The following is an 18,719-nucleotide window of genomic DNA, read 5'->3' on the forward strand; positions in this document are numbered from 1 at the left end:
GATAAAAACAAACAAAAAGACACAAACAAACAAAAAGATAATGTGTTTTTCCACACCCCAAACTTAAATGACACATTGTCCCAAATGTGGCAAGAGATATAATACCGTGGGATGAGGAAACTCGAGTGTGCAAAGTCAAGGCGTCCCCCAAACTTGAACACCAAAACATCTGTCAAAATCTAACAGCAATATTTCCTCATAGAAACAAACATCAAAATATTAATTGCTATTAGAGAAAAAAAAATGAAATGACAAGAAATGAATGACAAAAAGGAAAATAAATCAAAAATAAAGTGCGGAAAATAAAAGAAAGAAAGAATACCGCACTTTCCCCGATCATTTGGGTGTCCAACCAATCCCTTCCACCCTCTCTTCTTAAGAATTCGATATCCCTCTGGAAGGATGTTTCGCCATCTCAGGTAGCCTAGTTGCTTGCTTCGAAGGATCTTCTTTGGAACATGGTTCCTAGATTTGTGACCTTGTGTGCATAGATCCTTGAGACGTTCAGAATAAGACGACTTTTTGAGACATTGATAAGATGAAGCTTGGGGTCCATAAAGTGTCTCAAGAGGGATTGTGACAAAGGACTGAGCTTCAGTACTCACTTCCTTGTCATTGGACATATTTGGGGGCTTAATTTGCTCTCGTGCTCAACTTGCGCCAAGTGCTCCTCTTTCTCTTCCTCTTCATTGTTATCCAAAATGAAAGGTTTAGCTATTGATGAAGATGATTTAAATGATGATATCTCAGTGGTTTCCTCATTTTTAGTTCGCATCTTAGGAGTGGAGGCCAATAAGGCATTAGCTTGCTCAAGTAACTTGTCAAGTCTAGGTTACATCCAAATTGAACAAAGCACTTTCCCAATGGGTCCTCCAGACTTGGCTCATCAACAGTCTCCTCATCTTTTTCCTCACTCCCAAATATGGTGGTTGTTTGAACATGCTCATTTGCAGACTTGCTAGCATCTTTCTCATCAATCATGTAATAGTTAATGAATGGACAATCATCTATCCGATGAGAAGGATAATAACAGTATGAGCATGACTTATTAGGTGCGTGAGTGTGAGGAGGTTGGGTATGGGCATGCCTAGCTGCCATGAGTTGGTTTACTCTCTCATCTAAGTCATCAACATAAGCAATTAGAAAATGTTGCTCTAATGACTCTTGAAGAGGGTAATTGCTAGGTGAAGGCATGGAAGAATGGTTATTGAACTGTAGATATTTAGGATGGTGCAGTTCATGAGATTGGGGAGCATAATTTCCCGTAGCGTGAGCTTGCCACGAGAAATCAGAATGGTTGCTCCAGTCTAGGGTGTAGAAATTGGAAGTTGATTCAGACCCCGGATTGGAGAAATTGGTGTTCATCTGCTCCATTCTTCCATGTTAGGTGAAGGCATGGAAGAATGGTTATTGAACTGTAGATATTCAGGATGGTGCAGTTCATGAGATTGGGGAGCATAATTTCCCGTAGCGTGAGCTTGTCAAGAGAAATCAGAATGGTTGCTCCAATCTGGGGTGTAGAAATTGGAAGTTGATTCAGACCCCGGACTAGAGAAATTGATGTTCATCTGCTCATATGAAAAATTGGAAAATTGTCCCAAGGATGGACAATTACCTGAACTATGATAAGGGCTGGAGCCAAGAGTTGATTTTAGTAGGGGCGACATTAAAATAATAAAATAATATTTTATTTTTTAATTGTCTCCAAAATTTTGGAACCATGCCTTAAGTGTTTTTTTTTTTTTTTTTTTTACTTTTTACTATTACTAATGTTTGGTAATAAAATGAAAAAAAAAAAATGCATTTAGAAGCAAAAATGGATAAAAAAAAAAAAAAGAAAAAAGAAAAAAAAAAAGGAAGACGTGTAGTGACTTTTTTTATTTCATTATAGAAAAATGGTTAATGTGATTTTTATTTTCAAAAAAAAGAAAAATAATAATTGCATAACAAACTTTAGTAGGTGTTCGGGTGCATGGAGAAACAATACATTAAGACAATGCTCAACCTGAGTTTACTTATATAATTGACAAAAACCCAATAAAAAATAGCTAAAAAAGAGAAAGAGAAAGAGAAAAAAAAAAAGATAAAGTAATTGAAGCCTGCTTTACTTGCCCCACGTAGAGACTACAAATTGCTTTTCTTTCTCAAGCCATAAGCCACCTCACCTATATCTCTCATCAATCAACACCTCAGTATGTAATTAATGCTTCCACCTACTCAACTTTATCACTTTTTCAATTCTTGGTCCTCTAGATATTTCTCTGCGCCTCCACACAAACACAAACCAGAAGAGGTGAAGAAAATAAGATTTTACTTTGCGGCCTACGCCTTCATGCTGAACAAACAAAAACCAGCAGGGGCTAACCAAGAAAGGAGGAGGAGGGGGGCTTGAGCAAAAAAATTTAAAAACGACCTTATAAATTTTTTTTTTCAAAATTTTTGCAGAGGCGGGCGCCCTTGCCCCGCCCTTGCCCCGCCCTTGCGTAGATCCGCCACTAGCTGGAGCAGTATAAACATGGTCCATGTGGGTAGAAATGGTGAGAGAAGTTGGTAGGAGTGGGTGTCCTACAACTAAGAGTAGCATTAAAATTACCAAACGAAAAATTCATGCTTACCCTCACTCTTTAAAACAAAACACACCTCCACATGAAACAGTAACAAATTTTTTTTTTTTTTTTCTAAAGAAATTAAAATAAACAAAAATGAAAACTAACACAGAAACACAAAACTAAATAGAAATACCAAAAAAAAAAACAAAAGACTCAAAAACTCACAAAATGGACCAAACATAAGTTTGGCAAAATTTTAGGTGCTGGCCCATTTTGATGCAGTCTGTGGAGGTGCGCTCGACCGTAGGTGATGTGCGATCGAGCGTAGATGGGCGCACCTGCGGAAGCGTCAAGCGCAGGCGCGCGGGATGCTTGCTGCGTCAGGCTCGAATGCGCTCGAACGCAGGTAATGTGCGATCGAGCGCTTTGGCAGGGACTAGTTCCTTCGGAAGAACTGCAACAGAAACAACAAAAACAAACAACTTTTTTTTTTTTGTTAGTAATTGTAAACAGAAACAAATAAAAAATAAAAAGAAACAAATTGTAAAAAGAAAATAACTAGTAAAAAAATAAACTCAATTTAAACAAAAATCAAATTTCACAAACAAACGACTCCCCGGCAATGGCGCCAAAATTTGATGTACAAATTTAATTGTACTCGCAAGCGCACGAGTCGTGTGCAGTAAAGTGTGTGTGCAAGTGTGAGGTTGAATCCACAGGGAGTCGTGTTTGCAAAAATTAATTTTCTAATTTAAACCAATTTTATCTTAACCTAGTTCCAAATTTCGTATTTTTGTTGTGCAAAAACATAAATTGAACTAAATGATTTGAAAACAATTAATGGAAAAGTACTAAGGTTATCCGAATCCACCTCGCCAAATCAAACAACATGTTCTTGCATTTTATGCATACAATAGACAACCAAAAAGTTTATACATTATTCAAAAGTCGAAAACACGCACATTAAATCATTCGATGAATCTATTCTTTAAAAGAATAACAATGAATATTTAATTGAGCTCAAACCATCCACTGTATCCGTAGATCACAATTGATATTAGTCTCAATCCAATCATTCGATGTACCCCCAGACGAAACACAACGAATATAAAATTTAGCATGAATAAAAGAACAACATTTAATCAAATGAAATTAATCAAACAATTGAATTAACTTTGAACAACAATTTAATTAAAAATCACATTGTATACATAAAACGACAAGAACATGAATGTTTATCAATGATGAGGCTTCATCTTCAACCTTAGTTGGAGATTTAGCCTCTCATGACAAAAGAAATCATAAAGAAACTAAATTAACTTCATTAAAATCAAATACTTACAAAAGAATTCGAGTTCAAAGTGACAAAATGCCTAGAAAACACGAAAACGACAAAGAGCGGCGCCCTTGACATGCCTCCGTATGTTTACAATAGAAAAGAATGATATTTATAAGCTAATTTTAGGGTTTCAGCGTTGCTAGGTCGGTCGAGTGCGCTCGATCGCACTCGGGCAACATGTTTTCTGCTGCGTAGGGCGCGAGTACGCTCGAGCGCACTTCCAGTCGGAATTAGCCTACTCTTGTGAAATATGAATTTGTAGATTTTGAGTTAGCTTTCTAATGACACCAAGATCGCTTCAATCCGAACTACAAAACTCTAGATATGGCCCTTTTATTGGGACTCGTTGGGTGCAAATCATCGCTCGATCCCAATTTGCTGCCAATGCTCCATGAAGTGTCTTAAGCCCAAGAATTAATGGAATGAGTTTCAAATTTCACCTTAAAGCCGCATTTTTCTCTTAACAGTCTGCAAATCATTAAAACACCAAAACTAACCAAAACATCAGAAAATAATAAAGCTAAAGGCTTAGCAAATGCAAATTAAGGGGTCCAAATATGCAATATTTGGCACTCATCACTCGACATGGCCGAGTTCTGCTCCACCTCTACATGGACTAGCTTCGCACTGCTAAATTCCATGATCGCCTCGCCTTCGCTCACTTTCGCCGGACCTCGCCGAAAGTTCACATGATCCCTAGATTTCTTGGGAATCCGAACAAAAGGATCTCGAAAGTCACATATCCAAGAATGGGGGGGTATCTGGTTTGAAGATCATCAACAGAATTTTGAAGAAACGGCTTGGTGAGCGCAAGGGAAGCAGTCATCTTAGCTAGGATTGGATCGAGAAGCTTCCGCGTAAAGACCTTTTGGTACAAGTGCAATGATGAAGGCCTCAAACTACACCTTCACTTGTTGAAGGAGAAGCAGGACAAGCCCCAAGTAACCATGGCAGCACACTGGGAGATAGCGGCTCAGCCACTTCAGTCAGAAGATCTCGTCGCTTCGGAAAATAGCCAAAGAGTTTTTCCAAGATCAAACTCGGGAAACATAACTAAGGCACTTTTCCAGTGGCTTCGGAAAAAAGCCAAAGAGCTTTCCCGAGATCAAACTAGGGAAACATAACTAAGGCACTCTTCCAAATTTAACTCGTTAAGAACATAAAGCATCTGAAGTAGGATTGTTCAAAAAATCATTCTCAGGATATACAACTGAAGATGCTTTCCCGAGTCTTAAAATAATTTTTGAGATATACAGCCGAAGAGGCTTCTTGAGTCTGAAGGAGGTCACAAATACACATAAGATTCTCGATGCCCGACCAGCTGAACAAGTCAACCATGGGAATCGGTGGTAACTGTTGAGGATAAAATCCACTATGGGTCCCACTATCTCTCAACAACCCTCAATTATCTCATAAGATCCTACATTATCTCAACTACCTCACATTATCTCTCCACTATTTCAAATGATCCCTTAATGATCTGAAGGAGAAAATCAAAGAAGCAGTTACACAGATAAAACCCTATAAAAGGGAACACTAGGCATCGGTAACAGGGATCGATCATTTATTTTCTCAATACATAGCTAGCTCTGACTACATTTAGATCACTACATACGATTGCTAACTTAAGCATCGGAGGGTCTACGGGGCACCCCAGAGACCCCTTTGACGCTCTTATTATTTTGTAGGAGCCAGAAGATTGATAATCACAGACGCTTTGAAGAACGTGAAGATCAAATCAATCGGAGACTGTTAGACCAAAAAAATGCGCCAAGATATACTATCATAAGAACCGTATATAATTTTAGTTTTAATCCATATAAATTAAAACATATTAAAAAAATTCTCATATGTGTAATTTAAAATAGAAAGAAGTGTAAAGAAAAAAGAAAACAGCATGAAGAAAACCTGGAATGAGTTAAAATATAAGACCCTTAAAAGCACTAGTAGCAGCTTCCCAACCATTTTCTCTCAATTTAGGGAATAAAATTACTTTTTGATTCCCTAAAAAAAAAAAAAAAAAAAAAAAAAAAAAAAAACTTCACAATAGATTCCCTTCTTTTTTCCTATATTAATTAAATACTTTTTTTTTTTTTTTTTTCCATCATTGCAACCAATGAGAGAGGAGAGATGAGAGAGAATTGTTGGGACATGTGAAAGAGAGAGGAGAGAGAATGAGATGTTTTATAATTTAATAATGTATAGGAAGTCTACAATATTTCCCATTGCATTGAAAAACACTGTAGATGCCATTTAATATTGGTTAAATTTGGGGCTTTTGATGTGGGTGTTTTTTGGTGATTTTTTTGAGATTTTTTCTAAACATAGGAAAGGGAATGGACTATAGGGAGTCTGCTACTAGTGCTCTAAAACATAAGACTCATAAAACATATTAAAATATTTATTCCCATTGGAGTAGTTTTATCTCTTTCATAACAGAAAGAGATAAAAAAATCATGGAAGGAATATTGAAACACAAAAAAAAAATTAATGAACAACAAAGTCAATTAAATTTACAAAAGAAAATTATGAAATTTGAATGAAAAATAATATATAAATTAGAATAGAAACAACAAAGTCAATTAAATTTACAAAAGAAAATTATGAAATTTGAATGAAAAATAATATATAAATTAGAATAGAAACTAAGGAAAAACAAAACAACATGAAATAAATATCTCTTTTTCTCTCTCTCTATATATATTTTTCCTTTCGACTACCTACACATATATAACATAAAAGGGATTAAAAAGAAGAGGAAAAATTGAGTATGCTATGAAAAAAAAAAAAAAAAAACAGCAAGCCCATCTAGAATTACTCTCTTTCTCTTTTCTTCTAGACAACACCAATAAGAACTTCAAGAGGAGATCCTCCCCTTTCACTGTAGCAGTGTTCGGTGTCTTCTTTGTAGGCTCCGCTAGTCTCCGTTTCTAGCAGGTTACTTTAAATCTAGTTTGTAGATGTAGATGTAGATGTAGATCTAAATCTAGATCTAGATCTAGTCTCTTCAACCTTAGATCTGATCGTTTTATTTGGCTAAGGCGTGTCTTCCGAAGGGATATCTACGATGTGCTCCTCCGCTGTTGCTTGTGGGGTTTCTGTTTTTTGTTTTTTAGTTTGTTTGTCCTGGCCTTCGGGTTGATGATGGATTTGTTGTCTTGACCTTCGAGTTTAGGATGGAGTAGATCGTTGTGGGGGCTTAACTCTCACGGCCGGATTTTTAGTTTCAAGTTGTTTTTTATTTTTGTTTTGTATTTGAGCTACCCATGTTCTAGATATAGTTTACACGAAGTAAATCTGTTCCTTAAATGTAATTGTACATAAGTTAGCGGAAGTTTAAAGTCATTTTTATGACTTTGTAACCTTCATAGCTTTTGGCTATGATTTTTCAGAGTTGTATACTCTATGCAAGTTCATCAATGAAAGTTTCATATTTTTCAAAAAATAAAAAATAAATAACATAAAAGGAACTACTTTTAGGACCAAAAAAAAAAAAAAAAACTCAATGAAGATCCAAACACAACATTGGAGTTCTTTGAATGGTCTTGGTCAAAAGTCCGTACGCAAATATTTGTATGAATGTGCAGTTGAGAAATTGTAAATTCTCCGTGTTGCATTCAGACAAAGGGGCAAACAAAATCCACAAAAAGCAAACACAGTAAGGAAATCACTTTTTTTAATCCACTATCTCCAACGAAAAGCAACAGAAAGTTCAAATTGCTGTTTTGATTTATTTAATTCGTTTTTCTTTTCTTTTTTGACAGAATTAGTGAATTCTTTTCAATGGAATTTGAGTTAGAAAAATTCTTATGTCTGTCTGTCTGTCTCTGTCAAGCAACATAATTTTTTTTTTCTTCGTCTCTATCTATGTACTTCCCTCTTGAAAGTTGCCAAGAAAAAGAGGAATTTCAACATAAGAGAAAAGCATAAGAGCCGAGCAAAAAAAAAAAAAGAAGATAGGAAGAGAAGAGGAAATTAAATTAAGAAACAGATTTAGAATTTCAAAAGATGAGAAGAGAACCAAGAAAAAAAGGAAGACAGGACAAGAAGAAGAAGAGGAACACGAAGTCCGTGAAGAAGAAAAAGAAGATGGTGGTGCTCATATCAATAATTTGGTAAAATTAGGTTTTTTTTAAAAAAATATTTTACTTGTATTTGCCGTAGAGTAAATCTGAGGTGAAAATAGTAGTTGGCATAATAATATGACATGGATTTTTAAGAATCATAAATAAAATATGACATATGTCATACTTTTATTAGATGTAACGTGACACACTAACAGAATCCGTTAAGTTAATGGATGAAATTTAATTGCAGGGACTAAATTTTTTTTTTTTTTTTTTTTTTGCATACCACAAGGACCTTTGAGTTCGTTTTGATATCACATGGAGTAAATTGTAAATCAGGTAAACCACAGGTTTTCCCTAAATTTAGAAATGATGTCGTATGTAGGTATTATCATATTATCATATAAACGACCTTTTTTTTTTTTTTTTTTTCATAAATGTGAACCCTTTTTTTTTTCTTTCTTTAAAAATGTGATTAGTAAATTTTACTAAACGCATTTTCATCCCTACCCCCAACCATTAGATTAGACATTAAAAACTCTTCAAACGGTACAAATCTAGTGGTCAACTGTTATTACTGTACACAATAATGATAAATAATATGAAATAAAAAATGGAGCAGTAAGAGAAAATCGAAACACAAATTTACGTGGTTCGACAATGTGCCTATGTCCACAGGAGAGTGCAGCTATAATTATGGATGCTAATATATCTGAAAGCGTTTTGGATCATCATGATCAACTCCTCTCTCTATTTTGAGGACATCTTGAAAGCCTTATAAGGGTGCATTCGGCGTTGTGATATCATACATAAAAAGTGTGAATTTAAACTAAATTGCATAAAAAAATTATTTGAGATTGTGTTTTTTGAAAATTGCAATTCGAAAACACTTTTTTTTTTTTTGCATTTTCAAATTGTAGATAAGGAAGTGCTTTTTTGAGAACGCGAAATTTTAAAGGCCAAATAGAATTTTTCAAACAATATAGGTTCATCGATCATCATATTTGTTTTGGTCAATATATGTTCATCAATCATCATATTGTTTTAAGCTTTATTCTTGGGTAATTTATTGTTTTGATCAATATAGGTTCATCAATCACCATATTTGTTTTGATCAATATAGTGTAAAGTAGTGATCTTTTTGAAATTCTTGTGGGCATTGTTGTGGGTATGTCGTGAAAGAGAAAAACGAGAGGGAGAGAGAAAACACTTTTATAAATTAAAAATAAAAAGAGAAAAGTGAGAGAAAGAATTTTTGGTGTTAAAGAATGTTTACGGTGAGCTACACTAGCTACACTGCAACTTATATTTTGAGAAGTTTTATCCAATTTTTTTTAAAAAGCATGCAATTGGGGTTTATGTCCCCCTCTGGCCTAGTAACCAGCTGACCCAAATGCAGATCCAACATCTGCTGGCCCAATGTCCAAGCAGCCCAAGCGCGACTTTAGGGCCACCTAGAAACCCGCGAGCCCAGATGCTCCAATAAGTATTGGACGTGGGATGCAAGTCGCTAGCAGAAAATCCTCAAGTGAGGCAACAAAAGCTCATGATTACTTATTTGGGAAGACCATTCTTCTCGATTCTTTTCTTTTTTTTAGTTGATTTGACATTATTAATATTCAATTCAACTCAAATTTTTTTAACTTTATTCAAAATTTTATATTTTTCAAACAACCCAAACGTAATTTCAACACTTTTTTTTTTCCTCGATATTCATAATTTTGAATTCAGTTCAATTGAATAGAAAAATAATCGCAAACACAAACGAGCCCGAAACAACAAATCACTCTTAAAAAAAGAAAGAATGCCTACCCAAAAAGAATCACCTCAAATAAAGATGTTCCACCAAAGAGACAAAGTTTTCTTCCAAACTGAATTGGAGAAACTTCCTTCAACCCAGTTATAAAAATAACATATGTCTATTTTTTTAATAACATGTGAGATATACATGAGTTTTTAATATTATTTATTCTAACTTTTTTCCTGTTATAAAAAGTCATGTGTATCTCACATGTTATTAAAAAAAAATAGACATATGTTATTTTTATAACTAGTTGAAGGAATTTCCTCCAATTGGGTTGGAGGAAAACTCTCTCCCTACCAAAGACAATGGTACTGATAAGGAAGATGAATATCAAAGGACACTCGTGACATGATCAAAGATCCAATCAGCTAAATAAATCACTAATTAAAAATACTTGCCTTATATAGGGCATCCCATCGAACCAAGACCTCACTTATATAAGGTTGGCTAAAGGCAATGACCAAGTAACCTCTCATGCCCCAATCTCTACCTATTTGTCTTATTTTTACTTCCATACCTTTATTCATTTAAGTATAGAAGATGGAGGTGGTGCTATCTCCTCCTCCTCCCTTTGCAACGCACTACTTTAACATTTGATTATTTTGTAAAAATTTCAAATAAAAAAATAGGCGTACATAGTTACAAATTCAATTTACTTTAAAAATTACCTTTTTTCCTAAGAGTCATATGTCTGGACATATATTAGAAGAATCCCCGTTATGTACATGATTGGCTTTGTTTTTTTATTTTTTTTATTTTTTAAATATTTGCTAAGACCAAAAAATAAAAATAAAAAAAGGGAACGTTGAAGCCAGAAGCCTTGCTGAAGCAGCACATTCCAACTGGATCCGGGGGCCGCAGGCCCACTATTGACATACGCCAACGTGGCATGACGTCATTGGACTACTTCCTGATGAGCTGACGAAGTCCCCGAACACGGGATGCCCACGTTCCAACCGCCAATAACAGCCCGGATTTCTTCTTCTAATCCAATTCGGATTTCGGACAGCTTCTCTTCTGAGCTTTCGAGTTTAGTACATCCTCCCTGTCTTATAAAACCCTCAAAATACCTCTTCTTTTGTTTGTTGTTTCCCAGTTTTCTTCAATCATAAACCCTAGTTTCGTTTCAGAGAAATCTTCTTGGGGCATATATAGACATGGGTGACATGAAAGACAAGGTCAAGGGCTTCATGAAAAAAGTCAACAATCCTTTCTCATCCTCGTCTACCGGTAAATTCAAGGGCCAAGGTAGAGTCTTAGGGTCGTCCTCTTCCGGACCCGCTAATCCTATCCACTCTCGCCCTTCTTCGCAGATTCCCAATCCAAAGCCGAATCCACCTTCTGCCGATTCAGCGAGATTGAATTCGAAGCCTTTGTCTCAAAACACACCTAATTCCGATCAGAATAGGTCGGATTCATCGAAGAATTCGGCCCCAAATCGCAACCCCGCAAACGGGTTTGATCCATTTGGCTCGCTGATTACCTCTGGGAAGAGATCACAAAATGGGTACTCACTAAATGTGTATGAATGCCCCATTTGTGGCCAGTCTTATAGGTCTGAAGAAGAGGTGTCTGTACATGTGGATAGTTGTGTCAACAACTCGGTTGAAAACAATGGTGGTTCGGATTTGGTCGACAATGGGGCGGAGTCTAAGAGTGAATTGGAGAGTTGCATTGGTGCTTTTGTTTCAGGGAAGCCCCCGGCGGGATCAGTGGAGGTTGTTCTTAAGCTGTTGAGGAATATAGTGAGGGAACCAGCGAATGCTAAGTTTAGGAGGATTCGGATGAGTAATCCGAAGATAAGGGAGGCCATTGGTGAGGTTACTGGGGGGGTTGAGTTGTTGGAGTGTGTAGGTTTTGGATTGAAAGAGGAGGATGGAGAGATGTGGGCGGTCATGGAGGTTCCTAAGGAGGACCAGATTAGTTTAATTAATAGTGCAGTGGCGTTATTGGAACCACAAAAGGCAGAGGAACCACAAAAGAAAGAAAACTCTCCATCTGCAACTTCAGCTCATGTGGAAGAACGGTTGGAGCCAAAAAAGGTTGACAGACAGGTATGTTAATTTGTGATAGCATATGCTTGAATGTTGTTTGGTTAACCAAGTTTATTGCATTGAAGTTATTCCAGGTTTATTATATATGAATGTCTTTGAAAATCTAGTCAAATTCCAGTCAGGTTATATGATTTAACGAAATTGAGTTCATAAAGTGACTTGGATAATATAATCAAGTTTGAATTCTGTGGTAGTTTAAGTACTTGAAGTGTCTTTACCCTATCATCATTATTCCTATGAATTAGGATCCTCTTCATTTCAAATGAACCGGATAATATCCAGTTTGTTCTAGTGGAGGTGTATTTTTGTCTCCTCAAAAAGTGAAAAGACAAAAATACTCCTCTACTATAACTAACTGGATATTATCCAATTCATTTGAAATGGAGAGAATCCTGTTCCTATTTCTATAATGATTAAGAAATGAGAAATGCGATAAATGCGATAATTACATTTGCACCCGTATCTTGAATTTATTAAATACTTTAGTAAAGACTCTACTGGTTTCTTTATAACCTTTCTTACCTTAATATTAATTTTGAGCCCTTCGTTGTTCTTTTTTCTCCTTCTAGTTAGGTGTAACTCTTGTATATTTTTTGTGTACCAGGGTGCGCTTTTACTCTTTTGATGATATCTTAATTACTTATAAAAGAAAAATTTTTTGAGCCACTAGGCAGCTGCTTTAAACTTTCCTTATTTGCTTTCTTTTCATGATTTTTTTGGCCATCTTTTTCTTTTTAGTTAGGTGTCCCTCTTAGATACTTCTTATGTATTTGAGTTGCGCTTTTTGCGCTTTATAGTGATATTCGATTACTTATTAAAAAAAATATTGAGCCCAAAATTCTCTCTTGTTACAAATTCCTAAGATATTCTTTCTCCGCCCCTTACTTTTGGGGGGAGGATATGTCATTGGGTTCAAAGATTTTGGCACTTTGTTGATAATCTTAGAAGCACTCTTGTAAATTTGTGTTGCCTCTGCAAAAAAAATAAAATAAAAGAGAGCGTCAATCACCTACTCATCCATTGTGAGTCCTTTAGTGATCTATGGCACTTGGTTCTCAACTTATTCGGAGTTTCGTGGGTGATGCCTCACAACATCCAAGAGCTGCTACATTGCTGGAGGACTCAGGGCAGGGACATCCCAAGCAGACTCTTTGGAAAGTTATTCCAGCGTTCTTAACATGGAGCATTTGGAGAAAAAGGAGCTGACGTCTATTTGAGGACTGCAAATCTAATGTGCTTCATTTAAAATCCTTTTTTTTTAAGATCTCTCTTGGATTCAGCTGTAACCTATGTTCCTAATTTTTCCTCTTTGAATATTTTAGATCTTGTTAACTTTTTAGATTCTAGACACCTTTAGGGTGATTGTTTCTCTTGTATACTTTTCATGTATGAGGGATTTGCCTTTCCTTTTCAATAAATTATAATTCATATTAAAAAAAAAAAAAAAATGATCAAGGCAGAAGACTGCTTCATTGCACATTTTTCATATGTTATCTTATGAAAAATTGAAATTACGTTTTTAGCAAATTGCATGGCCCCAGGAAGGTAATGGAAACTTTGACCCCAATCCATGGTAATTTAACAGTTCAAGACCTTGTTATTGAATTTTGTATCTTGTTGCCCTTTTTTTGCTGATCATTCTAGCAGTTAAACCAGTTTCAATTTTTTGATAAGTAATAATGCATTAAGAGCGCAGAGGGGCGCAACCCTAGTACACAGGAAGTATACAAGAGAGCGACTAAGTAGGGGAGAAAGAAGAAGAGAACAAAAAGAGAAAATCAGAAAAATCAATCACTAAAGGAGCAAGCCATCCTGCTGTTCATGTGAATAAAGTGTACAAAAAGAAGTGAATAAGATCCTCTAGGTTCCTCGACAAATCCTCTAGTTAAACCAGTTTCAATTGAACTCTGCACGGTTATAGAATGTAATGATCACAGAGTACTTCCTTTTGTGTTCTAGTACTGCTTCTTATTGTTATTGTTTAAAATAAGTCCCCTTGTTAGGTTATATGTGATATTTAATGACGGTGTTTATTCTTTACATTTTGGTGCTTTTTATAATTTCTCATTATTCTAGTCTTCTTATTATATACGTACGGTCCATCTTTTCTTATCATTTACTGCTTAATTTTTGTTTTCTTTCAGGTCCGCGTATTCTTTTCAGTGCCTGAAAGCGTAGCAGCAAAAATTGTGTTACCAGCTTCTTTCTATAATCTTACGCCTGAAGAGCTCAAAAGAGAAGCTGATATGAAGAAGAAAAAGATTGCAGAATCTCAACTTTTGATACCAAAGTCATACAAGGAAAAGCAGGCGAAAGCTGCTAGGAGACGATACAAAAAAACTATTATCCGGGTTCAGTTTCCTGATGGAGTGGTGCTCCAAGGCATCTTTTCACCTTGGGAGCCAACTAGCTGTCTCTACGAGGTTAGTCCTTTCAGTTACTTATTATTTGATGTTTAGCTGTTCCATTTCTCTTTCGTTCCATAATTGCTATTAGACAGTGAATTGTGGTACATTGGTACGGAAATGAAGTCCCCAGACAATCAGTCTCTCGTTTGGTCACTGCTATTATATGATAAATCTGTGCGAATAAGTTCTAAATAAGAGATATGGATTTGGTCCCTTGTCCATAGGTTATGTGATTCCTAGTCCATATGTTTTTCTCCAGCTGCCACTTACCCGTTTGCCGGGAAATTTTCTTTGTGAGAGTATTTACCGGTAAAACTAGCAACCCTTGCACACTAAGTGTTCAGTGGAAAGATGGATGTCCTGCTGGGAATGTCATACCTTTTTTTCAGTTGAGTGAGTTTGTCCCCAAGGACAATGTCGCATGTCATGATGATATTTTGTGCATGGGATTTATGTACAGCAGTTCACCAATATTCATTTTGTATTTTCTCCTGTTATCACATCTAAGGTGTTAAAGGAGATTGACACTTTGGAGAGTATTTAAGTGAGTTCATCATATAACATGTTGAATACTCAATCTCAAAAGCTTAAGCCTATAGATTTTGGCCAAACTACGCTATATTAACCACTTATAGATCACATCTTTCTAATGTAGGACTTAACCTTTCTACACTCAAATGTGTATATCAACAATCTCCCTTTCGCATTTGACTCCATCACCACATTGCTATACTTTCCCACAAACGAAAACTTACCAATCTTATGGACCGTTTCTAGGATCATTTGTGTGGGCTATATGGGATTTATCCGTGCCATGCACCTTCTTCCCTGTTCCAATTGCAAGCGAGAAGGACCCACTATCATACACCATCCATGCATGTGTACCGTTCCCGCTGTACATGCGGAAGGAACGACTATTATCCACCATATTGCTACAGTCGAATGAAACTTTTATCGATCTTATAGGTCGTTTTTAGGATCACTTCTGTGGGCTATATGGACTTTATCCATGTCATGCACCTATGTCTCTTCTCCAATTGCGAGAAAGACTCACCATCGATGGATGCACACCGTTTCTACTCCACCTATGAAAATGATTACTATCCACCATACCACATGTCACCCTTGGTTCTAATACCTCTTGGTAAGGAAATCAAAACATTAGGAAGTCTTCAAGTGAAACAATAATATAATATGTTGGGACAATACTCAACTCTGGGGCTATTCAAAAGCCCAAATACCCGACTATTGACTTGGCACCAACCCGATGTCAACTCACTTGGGTTGGCTTTCGATTGGTAGCAGGTTGGCAATTAGAAGCATTTTTCTAACTTCCGACAAAGTTGGGTTGGGAGTTGGATTATAAGTAGGGATTCCGAATTTTTTCGACCTCAACTTTTTTTTGATTTTGATTAGTAAAGATGTATAAATCAAAAGCGCAAAGGGGCACAACCCTAGTACACAGGGAGTATACAAGAGAGGGACCAAGAAGAAAAGAACATAAAAAGAAAATCAGGGAAGCTGATCGCTAAGGGCGCTGGCCAGCCAGCAGTCCAAGTGAAAAGGGTGTACAAGAAGAAGTGGATAAAGTCCTCAATGCTCTTAGACGAGTCCTCGAAACATCTAGCATTTTTCTCATTCTAGATGCACCACATGAAGTAAAGAGGAACCATTTTCCACACAACAGCATTACGAGATTTGCCACCCTCCCACTAAGTAGCATACAACTCCTTGATGCTACTAGGCATAACCCAACACAAGCCGAACCGAGTGAAGATGGCATTCCACAAGATACGCGCAACCCCACAATGAAAAAAGAGATGATCAACAGACTCCCCATCTGATTCACACATGCAGCAACGGTTTATCACAACAATACCTTTCTTCCGAACATTATCCAAGGTTAGAGTCTTTCCAAACATGGCCGTCCAAGCAAAAAAAACCACTCTCGAAGGAACCTTAGTGCGCCAAATACTTTTCTAAGGAGAAGGGATGATTTCTTTAGAGGCAAGGATCCTGTAAAAAGATCTTGCCTCGAATTTTCCTTTACATGAAGAGATCCACCACATCCTATCCTCCCCTTCCTCAACTTTTAAAAGTTAATTCAAATATATATAAAATGATGTTGTTTTGAGATCTAATATATTTCAATAATATTTTTTCTTAGTGAAATGGCATCATTTTGCACCATTTCGTTCGCTGATCTCTTATCTCTCCACTGCCATTTCTCTAGGGTTTGTTCCTCTACCATCTTCTCTAGGTTTTGATCAAGTCAATTTTGTACTCTTGAGTTCTATGTTCTTGAGTTTTGGTTGGTGTTCTCTAACGTTTTGTTTTCTTGAATCTTGAGTTCTGTTTTTTGTCAATGACATAGAACAATTCTTCATTTCGATGAAGAAAGAAGAACTTTTTTTTTTTTTGTCTTCGAAGAAGATTTGTTCTTCGTCAAAACTATGAAGAATAGATCTTCATCTTCAATTCTACAAAGAAAAGATCTGTGTTTTTTGATGAAGATCTATTCTTTGTTGAAACAACAAAGATCAATTCTTTGTCCTGATCTTTGCCTTCAATTTAATTGGAACACTTCCGAGCTTTCGAGCCAACTTATCGATGTTGGCTAAGCTCAAAAGTAATGGTGGTTTGGAGACAGTGTTGGAGGTCATTTTCAGCTTTCAACCCTTGTGGGTTGAAAGTCAAAAATCTACTTTCCGACACCATGTGAGTCACTGCTCACCCATACTCAACCCAAAAGCTTAAACACATGGATTTGAGTCAAATTGTGCTATATAACCACTCACACATGTGACATCTTTCCAATGTAGGACTTACTATTATACAGTCACACGTATACTCAACATAAAGTTTTCTTAGTTTAAATCTGTATAGAAATTGTTTTTTCAGTCACACGTACACTCAACATAAGTTATCATTATATTTACTATATATAAGGAATGAATAAGTTAATTGAGCAGCTTGTGAACAACCTCAAGGTCATTCAAAAAATAAATGATCCAAGCTTGAACATATTATCTAGCTCAATGATAAGTTCAAGCTCAACTTGTGATCGAAGTAAAATTAATGGACCGAGCTTGAACTATAAATACTCAATTAGACTCGTCTTGATTACAGCCTTAATTGCCACTCGACAAAAATATGTTTGTGCTTGTGCACCTCGGTGGATAGATGCTGCATATATATGAGCTTTGTGGTCTAGAATGAGTTTGCTGATTAATTTGGATTTTGTTTACTGCAGAGGACCATGCATTCGATACTGTTTTAAGCTTTTCTGAAAAAATGAAAATAGATACTCAACAAGGGTCACCCTCTCTCTCTAACTTTTTTTTTTTTTTTTTTTTTTTTGGTTTCTGTTTTGGTCTTCTTTTTATAAATCAGTTTGTCAGATCGGCACTAAAAGAACCCAGCTTGGAGTTTGAGCTATTACATCCTGTAGTTGTCAAACGAAGGGTGATCCCTCATTTTCCAGCTGCAGGGGAGACTGCTGCAACATTAGATGATGAGGACTTGGTGCCCTCCGCACTTATTAAGTTCAAACCAATTGAAACAGATTCTATTGTTTTCACAGGCCTATGCAATGACCTGCTTGAAATTATTGAACCACTTGTAATTGAGTCAGCAGTTGCTCCAAAATAAAGCTTCAATGCACCTGCTATATTTCCTCTGTTTCCCTCTCATGTTGTACTTTTCAGCCAAAGTTGCACTCCCCCGGGTGCCTCTTTTCTCTTCTTGAATCTCCTTTGCATTTGTTATCTACTGAGGGTTTTGTACCATAAAATTTAATTTGTACAGTAAACTGAATTGAAGGCCTGTTCAAATCGTGTTTTGAACTTTGTTTCTTTTCAGTTCTATACATTGTTAGTAATGACAAACATGCAATTAGTATACAACTATTCTACTTGTTGACACGTGTCCGCATGTGATTGGAGTCACATCAATCACTAAAGAAATTTAATACCCTCCAATTACAAGCTGCATGCGATAACAAGTTGTAAAAGAGTTGTAAACTAGATGTAGGTCTAGCATTATTCATAAATTAGTTCTCTAATTCTTGCAAACCTAATATATCAATTAATGTGGTGTGTTTTAAGTGGTTTCTCATGTCAGTTACTTTTTAAAAAATAAAATAAAAAGAAAATCGCATAAAATTCATCACATAAATGGGCATTATGTAATGAGTTCCTTTGCAATTGCAGCTTCCTCCTTTTAAGTACTTTTTTGAGTTCCTTTTCATATCTAAACATGTGATATATATATATATATATATACATTTTTTTTTTTTTTGAGTTATTTGGAGGGAATATTTGGCTATTCTATTTGTTATCTAAACTCAAAATGTCAACTTCATTTTTGATTAAAATAATTCGTATTTGGAAGTTAACTTTTTTTTCTTTTCTTTTTTTTTTTTTTTTTTTTTTTAAAAAAAAAAGTTATTTGGAAGTTGTTTTCTTGGTGATATGAAATATCTTAAGTCCATCTGGGG

The 18,719-nt window shown here is 35.9% G+C and overlaps 1 protein-coding gene across 1 annotated transcript; it reads left to right on the plus strand.

Annotated features, from left to right (window-relative positions):
• The first annotated feature begins 10,631 nt into the window (after window positions 1-10,631).
• On the plus strand, window positions 10,632-18,069 carry PUX2 (plant UBX domain-containing protein 2). Its single transcript, XM_088516149.1, has 3 exons — window positions 10,632-11,813; window positions 13,958-14,236; window positions 17,615-18,069. The coding sequence occupies exons 1-3, from the start codon at window positions 10,917-10,919 to the stop codon at window positions 17,870-17,872; spliced, it is 1,434 nt and encodes a 477-aa protein (XP_088372275.1). The 5' UTR covers window positions 10,632-10,916; the 3' UTR covers window positions 17,873-18,069.
• Window positions 18,070-18,719: the final 650 nt, after the last annotated feature.

Source organism: Corylus avellana, chromosome 4, assembly GCF_965113065.1.
Source record: "Corylus avellana chromosome 4, dhCorAvel1.hap1.2, whole genome shotgun sequence".
In the NCBI taxonomy this organism is placed as follows: domain Eukaryota; kingdom Viridiplantae; phylum Streptophyta; class Magnoliopsida; order Fagales; family Betulaceae; genus Corylus; species Corylus avellana.

Excerpts from the sequence above, each read along its gene's own strand:
- PUX2 (XM_088516149.1), top strand. The coding sequence starts at position 10,917 with ATGGGTGACATGAAAGACAAGGTCAAGGGCTTCATGAAAAAAGTCAAC. Across the intron at positions 11,814-13,957 it reads CAAAAAAGGTTGACAGACAG|GTCCGCGTATTCTTTTCAGT; the intron begins GTATGTTAATTT and ends GTTTTCTTTCAG. Across the intron at positions 14,237-17,614 it reads CAACTAGCTGTCTCTACGAG|TTTGTCAGATCGGCACTAAA; the intron begins GTTAGTCCTTTC and ends TTTATAAATCAG.